Genomic DNA, 15,174 nt, shown 5'->3' with positions numbered 1-15,174 from the left:
TAGTGATACTGCCTCGGAAACCCAAGGAGGGGTTGCTATGAGTCGGGGCCGACTCGACGGCACATAACAACAACAACAATATTCTAATATACTACATTGCCACCTATGACTGGGAAAAGATGCTGGCCTAAGATCTAGAAGACCTGTTTTCTAGGTGAGAACTCCTCCATAAATTTACAATACCTTAGAACATGTCACTAAAATTCTTATTTTCTCTTCTGGAAATGGGTCCAATAATGGATATTATGGGAGCTCTGGTAGCATAGTGGTTAAGACACTTGCCTGCTAACCAGACGGCTGGCGGTTCAAACCCACTAGCCACTCCTCGGAAGGAAGGTTGGGCAATCCTACTTCCATAGTGATACTGCCTCGGAAACCCAAGGAGGGGTCGCTATGAGTCGGGCCGATTCAACGGCACATAACAACAACAACAACAATGGATATTATAATTCCATTGACTTATAAACATTACAGAGCTATTGTGAGTATCAAGCAGATATGAAAGCAGTTTGAAAAGTTAAAATCTTACATAATGTAGTTATAGAATACATTAGCTTTCTGAAGTAGGTAACTTCTATTTTATTCTTCTCTGTTTCTCTGAGCTTACTGTTTAGGTAAGGGACTGAGATATAAGAAATAAAGGGTTATTTGGATCATTTATGACATACTAAGCTAGGTATTTATTTTCTCACTTAATACCCCAATTAAATTATCAGAGATGATGAAGAAACTGAGCTTCAGACTACAAAGAGTAAGAAGCATGTTTTGCATCAAAAAGCTGGCAATTACATTAAAACCCAGATTTGCCTAATTCCAAAGCCTAGAACCTAGGCTTTTGACTGGTTTTCACTTTAATAAATATAATTTATTTCATTAAATAAAATAAAATATTATAAATCTATAATATGCACAATTACACAAAGTGTTATCTTAATTATATACTTGAAATATCTACTAGGGATAAGAGTTCCAAACTGTTCAGCATCTTGAAATGTAAGTGATATGCAACAAAGGGAAAGACCTAACATTACTTGAGTTTCAGCACGTCAGCTTTAAAAGAGTCATTCTCATATCTTGATACATAAACATGATTTTAAGTGGTTTAGGTGATTTATTTTGTTCCCTTCTACTTGATTATCCAACAGTATATGTCCTGCCAAGGCATGTAAATAGCATATAAATATTCCAATAAGAAAAGCACTTTTTTTTCTTTCTTTTCTTTTCCGTTTAGTCCTCGGCTTCTCATAGCAATGCTTATCAAAGCTTTCCAAAATCAAGCTCAGGAAGTAATAACAGAAGCTAGCAAATTTGTGTGCACTTATATGCCCCCAAACAAAATATACTTTTTACAAACACAGGGTAATTTCCAAATAATCCTCTAGTGCGGGAGTTCCCTTGAACAAAGGTGGAAACTGAGACTTAGAATGATTAACAGCTTGCCTTAGGGCACACATCTAGTGGTGGTACTTTAGTTCAGTTCTAGGTATGGACTCTTAATCAATGCCCCAGGACACTGGGGCAGTAAATAACAAAGAATCAATGTTTTTGCCTTGTATATTCATCATTAAGAGATAAACCTCGACTAGTACATGTTCTGAAATGTGAAGATGAAGATTTTATGATCTTTCCTCAAAAAGACAAAAGCTTCATTGCTTCTTGAGATCCCTAAATTGTTACTTATGTTTGTAAAATTGTCTTTCTATATGGAGCACAGGTGGCACAGTGGTTAAAGGGCTTGGCTGCTAACTGAAAGCCCAGTGGTTTGAACCCACCAGCAGCTCTGAAAGAGAAAGATGTGGCAGTCTGCTTCCATAAAGATTTTCAATCTTGGAAACAGGGCAGTTCAACTAAATTACTAGTGATAGTTAAACTAGTAAACACCCACAAATTGGTAAAACAAGTAAAATTATACATTGAGAAAGTGTTTGGAAATATATATAAAATCCAATATCTCCATTTTGTACTTAAACTAAGACCAAAATCTGTCAATTCTTCACAAACAATATAAAACATGAATAATGAAAACCCAGGAACAACACCCCATAAATTGAAAAATATTTGCCAAGAAAAACTAGCAAGATGAAGACCCTTCTCATCCTAAAAATTTCCTCTTGTAGGATCATCTTTACCAAAAGTTTACACTGAGTCGTGAAGTTTTTTTAAGGGAAACTCATCCATGACTCTGAAAGCAAGATATTTTTCTGTTGAAGCAGAATCAGTGAAAACACAGTCTCTTTAAATACATGTAATTCACAATAAAAAGCTTGAATGAAGCTCTGGAAGGATGTGTTAAAACGGTTCCAAATTAGCATCATAAAACTCATCTATGATAATATTTGTAAATATGTGGACCAACTTGTCACCCCACAGCTTAAAAATCTGTATGTTTTAGAATGAAACTACTTATTATGCCCTGTATTTCAGTCTCAGATTATCTTTTAATTATTTTTGTGAAAAATTATCCTTAAAGTCAAAATAGATATATTATTAGAGAATTAATGTTAAATTTCTTAAAAATTCTTCCAAGATATGCTAACACATTTTATATATGTAGGTAGGATTATTTAAATGATTATTTCTATGGTAAAGAAGTAGAAAACTCACCACCAAATAACAAAATGAAAGACAATTTTTCTTCCATTCTACTGATATACTTACCAAGTATTTGTTGAGTATCAGATACCTCAAGCAGAAGATAAAATTTACCATAACACAATCGTGTTCCTCATAAAGCACCACCTCATTGTATGTTCTACCATCTATCTTTCATGTGCCTTGTGTGTTACTATGATGCTAGAAGCTATGCCAGGAGAGTCACCAATAGTGGGCAAGTTTTAGTAGAACTTTTAGACTATCAGATATCAGAAATAAATGCCTGGTGATCTACTCCTGAAAATTGTTGTTTTTAGCTGCCTTCTGGTTGGCCTTTGACTCATGGCAATAAAAATCTTATGGAACACAATGGAACATAGAGGAGGACATCATGTTTGGTGAAGTAGAGGGCCAATGATCATGTGGAAGACCCTGAATTGTCACAATAGTCAAAATCTTGGACTTAAGTGTGTTGGCAATTATGAGGACTGGGGAACATTTTGTTCTGTTGTACATAAAGTCAACATAAGTTGAAGTCACCTCCATGACATCTATCTATCTATATGTTGTTGTTGTTATGTGCCGTCGAGTCGGCCCCAACTCACAGCAACCCCTCCTTGGGTTTCTGAAGCAGTATCACTACAGAAGTAGGATTGCCCAACCTTCCTTCTGAGGAGTGGCTGGTGGGTTTGAACTGCCAGCTTTCTGGTTAGCTGTCAAGTGCCTCAGGCACTATGCTACCAGATCTCCCATATATATATATGGGAGATCTGGTAGCATAGTGGCTATGGCACTTGACTGCTAACCAGAAGGCTGGTGGTTCAAATACACCAGTCACTCCTCGGAAGGAAGATGGGGCAATCTACATCCGTAGTGATACTGCCTTGGAAACCCAAGGAGGGGTCGCTATGAGTCGGGTCCGACTCGACGGCAAACAACAACAACAACATATGTATGTATATATATAGTATGTTTCATATTACATATATTCATCTGCAATGTTTTTCAAAAATTTTCAGTCAGTATTTTACCTCACATTATCAAAGACTTTTCTTCCTACCCAGAATGATAAACAGCCTTATATTGGTGTTTTTGTCTAAGACTGATGCATATGTCCTTCTTTCCTTTTGCTTCCCTCCAGAAGTAATAAAAATAATTTGTGTTTGCCTAAATCTTTATTATAAGAATTTACATTTTTATAGTAGCTCAATGATAATGTAAAAGGTAATTATCCATAGATGTGTAAACTAAGCAAACACCATGCCAAAGGGAAGCTAAAAGAAAACAAAACAAACAAAAAAAAAAAAGAATTCTAAGTTTTAAATTCCTAATGCTGCCTTTTGCTGTTCTCTCTTTATCCTCCACAGTCCCCCTTCCACACTTTAAGAAGTCTGGCAATTTCAATTCACAAAAAAAAGACTAGGAATATGTTTTCCATAGCCAGAAATATTTCAACATGTCCCTTCTATCCTTTTCTTCATGCAACAAGAATAAAAAAATATAATGAAATACTGACATAGTCATTTTGCAATGTACCGAATACTGCTACTAGAGAAATCATAAAATGAATGCTAAATCTCAAACAGAATAGTATTTTAATATAGAGACTTTATTCCAGCTGCAAAAGGTTTATGGACCAAGAAAATCTTTTCTTATATCAAATTACATAACTTAAGTTTCAATTAAATTTATGTTGAAACTAGAAATGATCAACTTAGGCTATAATCTGTTATGGGATAAAGAATCAGGTAATATTCTACCATAGTTTAATAATATGTAGAGAGTGTACCTAGATTACATAAACATATTTCCATTTCTATAATGATAATTGGATATTTTGGAAGAAATATTAGACAAAGTATTTACATTGAGAAGTCACTGGGTGGTATGGAATGATAAAGCATTCTGCTGCTAACTGAAAAGTTGAAAAGTCCAGTCCACCCAGAGGTACTGAGAGGAATTAAAACCAGCCATTTAAAACCCTAGGGAGCACAGTTTTACTCTGGCACAAATGTGTTGAAGGCTACTCGATGGCAATTGGTTACTGATTAATTTAAAGGGGTACCTGCTGAAGTTCCTTGAGATTCATTCAAAGATAGTGTCAGAGGACAACAAAATAAGTGAATACCATAATATTTAGGAGTTAAATTTAATTTTGCATGAAGGGAAATAAATTTCATGGAAGTGTTGTTGTTGTTGTTGTTGTTGTTGTTATGTGCCATTGAGTCGGCCCGACTCACAGCGACCCCTCCTTGGGTTTCCGAGGCAGTATCACTACAGAAGTAGGATTGCCCACCCTTCCTTCCGAGGAGTGGCTGGTGGGTTTGAACCGTCAGCCTTCTGGTTAGCAGTAGTGTAGAATACCTTATTCAAAGTATTTTGAACAAACTAAAATTTAGGCATTTCTTAATTCAACAGAGTCTGTGCTAATATTTTAAATCCTGAAATAAACAAGAGGAAATGTAGAAATTACCATAACATACAAAACAAAAACCAAGCTTCCTGCCATTGAGTTGAATTTGACTTATAGCAACCCCCACTGGGTTTCCAAGGCTGTAAATCTTTACAGAAGTAGATTGCCCCATTTTCCTTCCATGGAGCAACTGTTGGTTTGAACCACTGACCTTCTAATTAGCAGCCAAAGGCTTTATCCACTATACCACCGATATATAAAACTATAAAGTAAAGCTGAAAAACAATCCAAATAGTAAAACTAAGAGTATGTCATTAGTTTACAAGATGTGAAAAAATAGGAAAATTAAAACTGTCTATCTTCTCATAAATTCCCTTCCTATATTAGCAAGGATTGTTGAGGATGGTGCACCCGCAGGCAGTGTTTTGTTCTGTTGTACATAGAGTTGCTATGAGTCAGAGATAACTTGACGGTACCTAACAACCACACAATAAACTTAAGGTCTCCCAATTCTATCTCTTCAATTCAGCTGAAGATGCTCATAAATTTTACAACTCTGAATTAATACTATCTGAAACTGATGATTAGCAGTAAGCAGTTTGGACTATTTTTTCCTAACAGATGATAAAGAAAATATAAAGCAACAACATTATCAATAGAATAAAAATAAAACAAAGATTGAAGGCACCAAAAAAATGGAGAAAAGAAGGCATGAATGCAAGCAAAAAAAGAAAAAAAAAATTGTCCACTATAAGAAACTAGGTCTACAATTTCTCATTTTCTGATATTTTTTTCTTATAATTCAGCATATACATTTATTTTTTAATTTGCACTAAAAGAATTAACTCAGAAAACTGTGGTACATAAAGCACAAGGATGAGAAAGTAGTAAGCCAATTTTGTGAAAAATCAGAAATATGTATTAAACATTCGGTGTCAAATCTACAACAAAAATGGAAGGTGCAGCCGAACCGTAGCTGCCAGCGTCCTTACAAGGATGTCCTTCATTCTAACCATTTGCAGCACGGTTTTTATATCACCCTAAAAACTGGCATTTATAAATCCTTTTTAAAATGTTTACTACATATATCTTCAGCAAATCATTTTGGCACATATCAATATAGCTTTAATGGTAAAGATGATGACTTGAAACATATCAACAAGTTTGTAGATGAAAATAAAAAAAAATAAACAAATACATTATGCATCTCTCTAATAGTCTTTGAGACAGATATCGAATAAATTGTTTCTTCTGAAATGCAAATGCAAAGGAAAATGGAGAATTTGTGACTTTAAAAAATGTATCTCCTCGATTAAAAACAAATCTGTTATAAAAGCAAATGTGTTTATAGATAAATAGTCATTAGATGCCCAATGCAATGAGAACTGACTACACTTTGTGAAGGATACAAAGTTAACAACAGGCTAATCCTCCCTTAGACACAGGACATTTTATATTCTTCTTGTTAACTTTAAAAAGTTTCCATTCTATAAATTAAAATTATTAAAACTAACAAAATTCTTTAAATCAAATAATGCTGGAAAATAATATTTAAGCATTGTTAAGACTGCTATTTAACAAAACTATAAGAACTATATTTAACAATTTTTCAAATGAATAAAAAGAGCTTTGAAAAATACTAGGATCTTTGAAAAATTTTAAATCACAATTGATTTTGAAATTTTAACTATAATTTCAACGACAAATTTTTCTTTCATACTAAGGAGGATATATATAATTGATTTGGCAATTAGTTATTCTGATCATTATAGAAATCTTCGGAAATGTTGACTGACGCTATAATAAAAGAGTAAATATTTTTAATGGAATCTGGGGAATCTTCAGTAAAATCCAGCTAAGGAAGGAGAAAGAAAATATAATTTACTTGGTATCTATTAACATCTAAATTAAATGTTTTAAATCTAACATAAGATTTTAGCTCTTAATGTAATATACCCGCTGCTCATTAATAATAATAACAGTTCCCTATTCCAATTTAAATTTTGTTTCCTATAATAGAATTTGCTCTGCAGATTAAATACCTCTACTGACTATAAAAAGAAGAAAAAGAAGGAAGATGAGGAGGGAAAAAAATACACAGAGTCTTAAAAATTCCATTGTACAGCAACATACACTGGAATGGTTAAGAAATAACTGTTTTTTTCAGTTTTCTCTAAAATAGTCAGGGTTCTAAATAGTTTAAAAGTTTTCAAAGTATTACTGGAAGAAATGATTAGTGGATCTGAGATCTAGGCATGAATCAGCATCCTCTTGTCATAATGTCACAGTGCAATGAGTAAGAGTTGATGTGAAACCAAAATGCTCTATACCTCTTCAGTAAGCAGATTGAAGCATCAAGACTTTCATAGAAATAGCACAGGACTAGATCCTTACTAATATTAAGCTTCCGGTAGCACAGTGCCTAAGGCACTTGACTGCTAACCAGAAGGCTGGTGGTTCAAACCCAACAGCCACTCCTCGGAAGGAAGGTTGGGCAATCCTACTTCCGTAGTGACACTGCCTCGGAAACCCAAGGAGGGGTCACTATGAGTCGGGGCCGACTCGATGGCAAATAACAAACAAACAAACAATATTAAGCTTCTATAGTCTCATATAGTAATTTTTATATAAATGCTTAATTTTTTAACCCAAAAATAAATATATATCAACCGACTGCATTCTCTGATTCTGTTTAGCACTATCATTTTTCTTGAAATTCTCTTATGATAAGTGAGTGAAATGTTGTTGTTGTGTGCCCTCCAGTCGGACCCAACTCATAGCGACTCCTCCTTGGGTTTCCGAGGGAGTTTCACTACGGAAGTAGATTGCCCCATCTTCCTTCTGAGGAGTGGCTGGTGGGTTTGAACCACCAGCCTTCTGGTTAGCAGTTAAGTGCCTTAGGCACTAAGTTACCAGAGCTCCTGATAACTGAAATATGAGAGCTTAATTAATAAAAATTCAATGACATATCCTCACATACAAAATAGTAATTCCTTCTTTCAAATCTTCAGTTCTCTATAACAGTATATTCAATTCCAGGTTATAAGGAATTGTGTTCAGATAAATATGCTCATGGCTTTATTTAGATCATGAATTCTTACCATTGCTTTATAGCATCCAAGTTGTTTCTGGTTTTATCAAGTTTTTCCATATGTTAGAGTTAATCACCCCAGGTTTCAGTAATATCTTCAACAAAATAACCAACAATCTGTAATTAGGTAAAATTATAGCATATATATGTGTATTATACACATGGAATTTCACTCCTGCAAAATGCAATATGGTTTAAAACAACCAAACTGACAGCTTTCAAGTTGATTCCCACTCAGACCAACCCTATAGGACAGAGCAGAACTGCCCCATAGATCTTCCAAGGCTGTAAATATTTATGAGGCTGACTGCCTCATCTTTGGTAGTTTCAAACCACCCATCTTTTTGGCTAACAGCTAGATGCTTTAATCACTGTGCCACCAGAGCTCCTTGAAATAAGGTTCAGCACACACCAATTTAATCTGATGAACACAGAAACATAATCTCAATACTTCATAACTAAAATTTAACAATAAATATATCTCAAAAATTGGATCAGGGTAATCAAGGTTTAAAAGCTGAAAAATAGAATTTTAAAACATTCCCTCTTCTAAGAACGTTTACAATCTCTGCTGTTCTTGATTGTCTTTTATAAATCAAGTTTACAAGAACATTTAAAATATGTTGTTAAATAATTCTGCTTTTTAAAAGCATTGGAAGTGTTTTTTTCAAACATGTCATTTAATTTTTTTTTTTTTCAAATTAGATGTCACTTATATGTTTTTCACCTTCTCTAAATAAATTTGTTTACAATGTTTCAAAAGGTATTCAGTGTGCGCAACAGTTTTATAAAAGAACAATATTTTCTCCAACATCTCCATCTGCTGGCTTAGAGAAAAAGTGGATTTTTATTAGTTGTTTCTTTAAATTTAATATTTTTATAATTAATTTTGTTTTATAAAATTGAAACACTAAATTATTAAATTATTTTAAATAGACTAATATCTGTCAAAGTCATTCCTCAAGAGAGAGACAAAAAGGAAAGATTTTTGAAGAATGTATTTAATATTTTTAATCTCAAAACACTGTGAGGTCACTGTTTATAAGTGCATCAGATAGTTTTATTTTAAGTAAGTCTTAGTAATGAAAATAGCATTGAAGTTTATTACTAATTTTTTAAAATTAAAAAATAACAAGTATTTTCCTAAAAATTTGTTGTTTTCATACAATATAAATATGCTATGTATACACAACTGCCAATATTAAATTTATTATTTTCACAAAAGTTGAAAATTTTTCAGTTACTTTATAAATTACTTGGGTACAAAAAAAACTAGAATGGCCTTACATCCTCACGTGACAGTTCTTAGACACAGCTCTAGCCAGTGTACACTGAAGGTGTCCATGCTACAAGGCTTGAAAAACTATTTGAAACAACACAGAAGGAAAAGGTTAGAAACAACTGAATTACTACAGGAGAAACACTCATATATTCTTTGTCAATCAGGAGGTGCTATATAAATATTTATTGAATGAATGGATGAATAAAAGAATTCTTGAGGCCCATGACTGGTTTCAAATTCTGAGCACATCAGCTTTTAATCTCAATTTGTTTCTGGTTTGATGTTTGTAGTTTCTTGTAATGAAGTCTTATTTTTTTTAACAACCTTCCAGAAAAAAAAAAAAAAAAAAAATCTTAGAACTATCCCCATCTAAAAGAACTCTGGTGTCTTAGTGAGTAAGGCATTTGGTTGCTAATCAGTAGGTCTGTGGTTCAAACCCACTAGTTTGTCTGTGGGAAGAAGAGGAGACAATCTACTTCCGTAAAAATTTACAGCTTTGGAAACTCAGTGGGGGTTGATATGAGTCATAATCTATTCAGTCAAAAGCAATGGGATTAGTTTTTTTGGTTTTATCTCCAAGAAGAAAGGAGAAAAGGAAAGGAAGAAAAGGAGTGCAAAGGAGGGGGGAGAGAAGGAAAAAAAAAAAGAAAGAAATTGGAAATCTGTCTTTATTTCCTCAGGTACCCATGGAAACAAAGGGAAACAAATAGGAGCTTTCATTAGCCCACTGTGATTGTGAAAGAGAAGGATGTGGGAGTTCAATGTGATGAATACAGTTATTTTACTCAGTTCAGAATATAATGACTGCATTCAATTTGCATAACCTTAACCTATTCAGTAACTAGGCAGTTCTAAATAAATTCTTCCTTCTGAGGAATAAAATTAAATTGGTGTTATTGTTGTTATGTGCCCGACTCATAGCGACCCCTCCTTGGGTTTCCAAGGCGGTATCACTACGGAAGTAGATTGCCCAACCTTCCTTACGAGGAGTGGCTGGTGGATTTGAACTGCCAGCCTTCTGGTTAGCAGTACAGTGCCTTAGGCACTATGCTATCAGAACTCCTAAAATTAAATTATTAAATTAGTAAAGGAATATTTTCTTTTTTTTGAAAATATTGTAATATAGAGCTATAAAACTCCAAGTTTTTAATATATAAAATTAACCCTGTAGAATTTTTTTTAATAGATTAACCAGAAGGAAAAACAGGCTACATTGAGGTATGATGATGCACGTTATTTTAATAATGGGGCTAAGGATCAAAAATCATTCAGATTTATGGGAAATAATGGGGAAAAGCTGTTTTAGTCTTAACTTTTTAAATATTTGCTCTTGCTGCTTCCACTTGGTACAGAAAAGAGTCACCAAATTCACTGAATGAAAAGGCAAGAAAACAAAGGAGAAACTTTGGAATAAAATCTTGAGCAGGATTTAAATGATCAAGACTCATGTTGACAATTTTCCCATAAGCGATTTCCATTCATTTCTTAACTATTGACTTTACGATCATGATTTCCATAATCTCTCTCTCTCTCTCTCTCTGGAAAGAGTTAAACTAATTTTATGTTTTCTGTTATTCTTAGCTAAACTTAACAAAATAAGAAGGATATAAATATTCTATTTCATGTTTATAATTTCTAGATTGTAAAAATCCCACAGGAATGTGGAAACTGAGTCATGAAGGTGAAGTGACTTGCCCACTCAATGAGTCAATGTCAAATCCAAGAGATTCTATCTAATAAAGCTACCTTCTGAAATAATGTGCCTCACCAGGTATCTTCAAACATCAGTAAGATCACATATAACATGTGGAGTTTAAATGCCATTATTCTAAATTTCCATGTCTGCAATTTTCAAATACTTGCAGTTCCTGAGTAATTTCTAATAGTTTTCTAAAGCAATAATCCATTGAGGAGTAATTATGGGATGAGAAGACATGCACATTTCATGTTAACTTTCTGATAGGAAACAAACAAACAAACATTCTTGAGGTCTTGAAATCCCTGCAGAATGGGCATTTGGTGATCCAGCCTTCTCAGAACTATGGGCAAACAAATTGTCTGGTGAGGTTTATTTTTGTTTACTTGTTTGTTAATAAAATCCATGCACTGAATAGATAAATGTGCTCTTTCTGTGAAAATCCATGCAATTATATATACAGATTTAAATGTACAAATATTAAATATATAAATATACATTTATATACTTATATATTTGTACATTTTAGTCTGCATATCTTATTTCACTAAAATTTTGATTAAAAAAATCAATCTATTCACAAACATTTGAGACCAAAAAACCTAAACAATTCACCTAGCTTAGCCTAGCCACAATCTTTGATCTTTGCAAGGCCCACAACTTTGAATATTTATTAGAATCAAAGAATATTCATTTTATTCAGTGATAATATCTGTTATTTTTCTCAATGAACTCCTCTCATTTTCACTAATGGGAGAACTGCTCAATTTCTGACCATTCTCAAAAAGTCAAGCTAAGGAATATCTTCACTCCACTTTCTGTATCTTCTTACTTCATATGCCCATAAGAGTGTCTTTCCTTAAGACTCTTTGCTTTTCAGGTATTTTCATGCTAGTATACAATTATATGCAGTTAGATACTTAGCACAGGAGCATGCCAAAATTAATCAGGAAAAAAAAATCTTATCAAAGAATGGTCTAAACCATGTAGGTAAGTAAGTCAAGCATAAAAGGCTTCAAAAATTAGCCTACAATTGTTTCTTTGTTTGTATACATGTATGTTTTAAAATTTCTCTCAAGATTTTTTTTTATGGACAAATCTGCAAATGCACTTTTAAGTTATTCTCTCTGTCACTGTATCTCTCTCACTCTCTCTCCCTCTCAGCCTTTTTTCTCCTTTTCTCTCTTGCCGTAATTATTTGAAGGAAGCATACATCACTGAAACCTTAAATTTATTCTTCATGAACAATTGATTTCTACCTATGGAAAATGATCACAGCAATGCCCCTGTTCTATCAGTCAAAGAAAATTATTTCAGTTCTTCATTCATTAGGGTGACATTAGTTTCAAAATGAGTTAATGATGTTCCAGAGTTTTATAAGCAAGCTAAGTAATGAATATACAGGTAAGGCTTAATATGGGAAAGTGGGATGGCAACCAGTTGTTTGTCTAATGTGGTAAGCCTGTAGTTGTGCTTTTCCTGTAGTAATTTTCCACTAGCTTCTTTACACTATAGCCAAGGGGATGATGGGGTGAACCATCTACAAATCCTCCCCTAAAAATACATACATATATATATATATATATATATATCAACTATGAAATAAAAGCTGTGAACATCACGGCAGGATAGAATCACCCAAGCCTAACCAGCAGGAAATCATGGCAACTGCTGGAAAGAGGGCAGGAAGGTACAGTAGCTGCGCCCGCACGGCCCACGCAAGCTCGGGGGTGGGAGCGACCGTGTAAGGGCCGGCGAACCTTACGGTTGAGATATCTAATTGCTTGGATTGTGTTACTTTTTCTGAAGCCTAGATAGAGCTTCCTGGACGATCTCTGAACGCTGCGCGGACCGATCAGGCTAATACCAAGCATCACAAAGACTAAAATGGCTGATGAGCGACTTCTTTAGATTTTCAAACTCAGTCCGATCCCACCACTTACGGATCGGAACCTTTTTCTCTCTCTGCCATCGCTGGAGCCCTGCTCTTTGAGAACAAAGCATGCTGACCGCGGCGACCAGTGTCGAATCGCCCCTTTCGACTCCGGAGCCGAAAGCTCAGCTGAGCAAGAAATTCATAGCGCACGCCCCCAACGCCCGCCAGCCGGGTCTGAACCTGCGTCAGCCTTGCTTCTTTCACTTGCGTGGCCCTTGGGTGGGCGTTATGTAACAGCCCCTATCCCAACTCCGAGCCATTTTATCAACTTGTACCATCGGGTAGGAGAACATGGGGCTCGATGGGGCGGTAGGATGTGCCCAGCTGAGGCTGCGGATCCAAGCTTCGGGCCACAGACAAGGGCTGCAGCTGCCGAAGCAGGCGGCCGGGCTCAGGCAGTCACTAGGCTGTGGGATCTGTCCAACAGCAGGACTGCGCGCCCTGGGGAACAACGTGTTCTCTGCGGGCACGGTGCCAACGGGCGCGCAATGGGTGAAGGGAGGGAGCGTGCAGGGCTTTTTTTGAAGCACTCAAGATGAACAAGAAGCCTTTGAACCAAAGGAAGCCTCCTGCAGCTACAAACCCCCCTGGCTTCCAAGTGCTCACACTCTTCAGTGCCTCTCGCCCCCTCTTCACCACCCCCACCGAGCCAGTGGGGGGTCCCCGAGATTGCAACCACCTTCTTCCTTCTCCGTCACATGCACGCGCGTGTGCACTCACAACCGTACATACACACACACACACACACACACACACACACGCTCGCGCATGCACACGCATATACCCCCGCACTCACACTCTCAGGCTTTCCGCGTGCTGCACGGAAAAGTCATGAATATTCATTACTTACAAGCATTGGTGACTGCGAAGCTGTTGGCTACCTCCAAATTGTCGATGTGGGGTGTCAGTCTGAACTCCGAAGTGGAAAACTGAACCATCCCTACCCGAAATGCACTGTATTCCTGATCAGCGCCCCTCGGAAACAGCCCCCCTGCAAAGAACAAACACCAAGCAAGAGAACAGTGTCAGTGCTCTAGAGGGAAAGGAGTGCCCCACAGACCCAGAGTCTCTTAATTCTTGCCAATAAGCGGAATAAACATCGGACTAGACAGCGGGGGTCGAACATCCAAATGGTAGCCAAGGGGTCAAGACAGTGACGAGAATCTGAGGGGTGAGGTAGGTGGCCAGAGACATTTGCCTTTCTATATTCACAAGCTTTGCATTCAGATCCCTAGAACATCTGAACAAACGTGAAGATACTGATAAGGCAAAATTCATCAAATCTAGGGGTCAAAAATGAGAAGATCTTTTCCTAAGTGTATAAAAGGCATAGCCTTTTCCTTTTGCTTCATCCTAAGAAAAATCATATATACTCTAGGCAGTTTAAATCTGGAATGCAGTCAAGGTATGACATAAGTCTACATGACATGAATTAATTTGTCCACTGTGAACAAAGATTAGCACCAAATTATGCACAATTAAAAAGCACAGCACAAAGGGTACCTACCTATCTGTATGCTGTTAGAAGAGACACCAAAAATCAGTCCCCAGAAAATAGGAGAAAGGAGGACAGAAATATGCATAATCTTTTGCATTTCCAAGAAAAGTAGAGCATCCACAAAATACTCCCTTTTTTCTTCTTCTTCTTCTTCTTATCCTTTTCCTCCTCTTCCTTCTTTGGCCGTTTTCCTCAGCAAATTAGATCCTCTGCATTTTGAAAGAAAATTTAGCACCAAGCTGCTAAAAACCTGGAGTGGAGGCAAAGGAAGCCTTATTTTCCAGGTCCTGGTGGTGGCTGCCGCTGCCCCGGGCCTGTGCCTGCTCCCGAAGTCCGGAGGACTGGCTGGATGCAGTTTCAGCTGTGTGGCCGCTGTGGTCCCAGTGTCTCGGAATATTCAGCACCCTCCCATGCACTCACACACACTCACCCTCGCTCGCGCTCTCTTCCTCTTCTCACACGCGCGCGCGCACACACACGTACACACACACACACACACATACAGAGGCAAGTCACAGAGAGGGGCAGGCCGTCCCGCGCGCGCGTGCGCGACTCGCGGCAGGCGGCGGACGCGCGCGCTTACCCCTCCCCCGGCCCTCGACCGACTCCCCGCACCATTCTGGCAGCAGGGCGCGCGGAGCTGGAGAAGCGCGACTCACAACCCGG

General features: G+C 36.7%; 1 protein-coding gene across 1 annotated transcript in view; it reads right to left on the bottom strand.

Annotated features, from left to right (window-relative positions):
* The window catches only part of GRIA2 (glutamate ionotropic receptor AMPA type subunit 2), a 237,477-nt gene extending 222,872 nt beyond the window's left edge, over nt 1-14,605 (bottom strand). Inside the window, exons 1-2 of the mRNA XM_007943982.1 lie at nt 14,518-14,605; nt 13,861-14,001 (exon numbers count right to left, since the gene is read on the bottom strand). Coding sequence (XP_007942173.1) covers nt 13,861-14,001; nt 14,518-14,605 — 229 coding nt within the window. The remainder of the gene's footprint in view (nt 1-13,860; nt 14,002-14,517) is intronic.
* Between the last annotated feature and the right edge of the window lie 569 nt (nt 14,606-15,174).

The sequence above is a fragment of the Orycteropus afer genome, unplaced genomic scaffold (assembly GCF_000298275.1).
Source record: "Orycteropus afer afer isolate SDZICR_OR568_19922 unplaced genomic scaffold, OryAfe1.0 scaffold00116, whole genome shotgun sequence".
In the NCBI taxonomy this organism is placed as follows: Eukaryota; Metazoa; Chordata; class Mammalia; order Tubulidentata; family Orycteropodidae; genus Orycteropus; species Orycteropus afer.
Note: the sequence above shows the minus strand (reverse complement) of the source record. Positions and strands in the feature narration are given on the sequence as shown.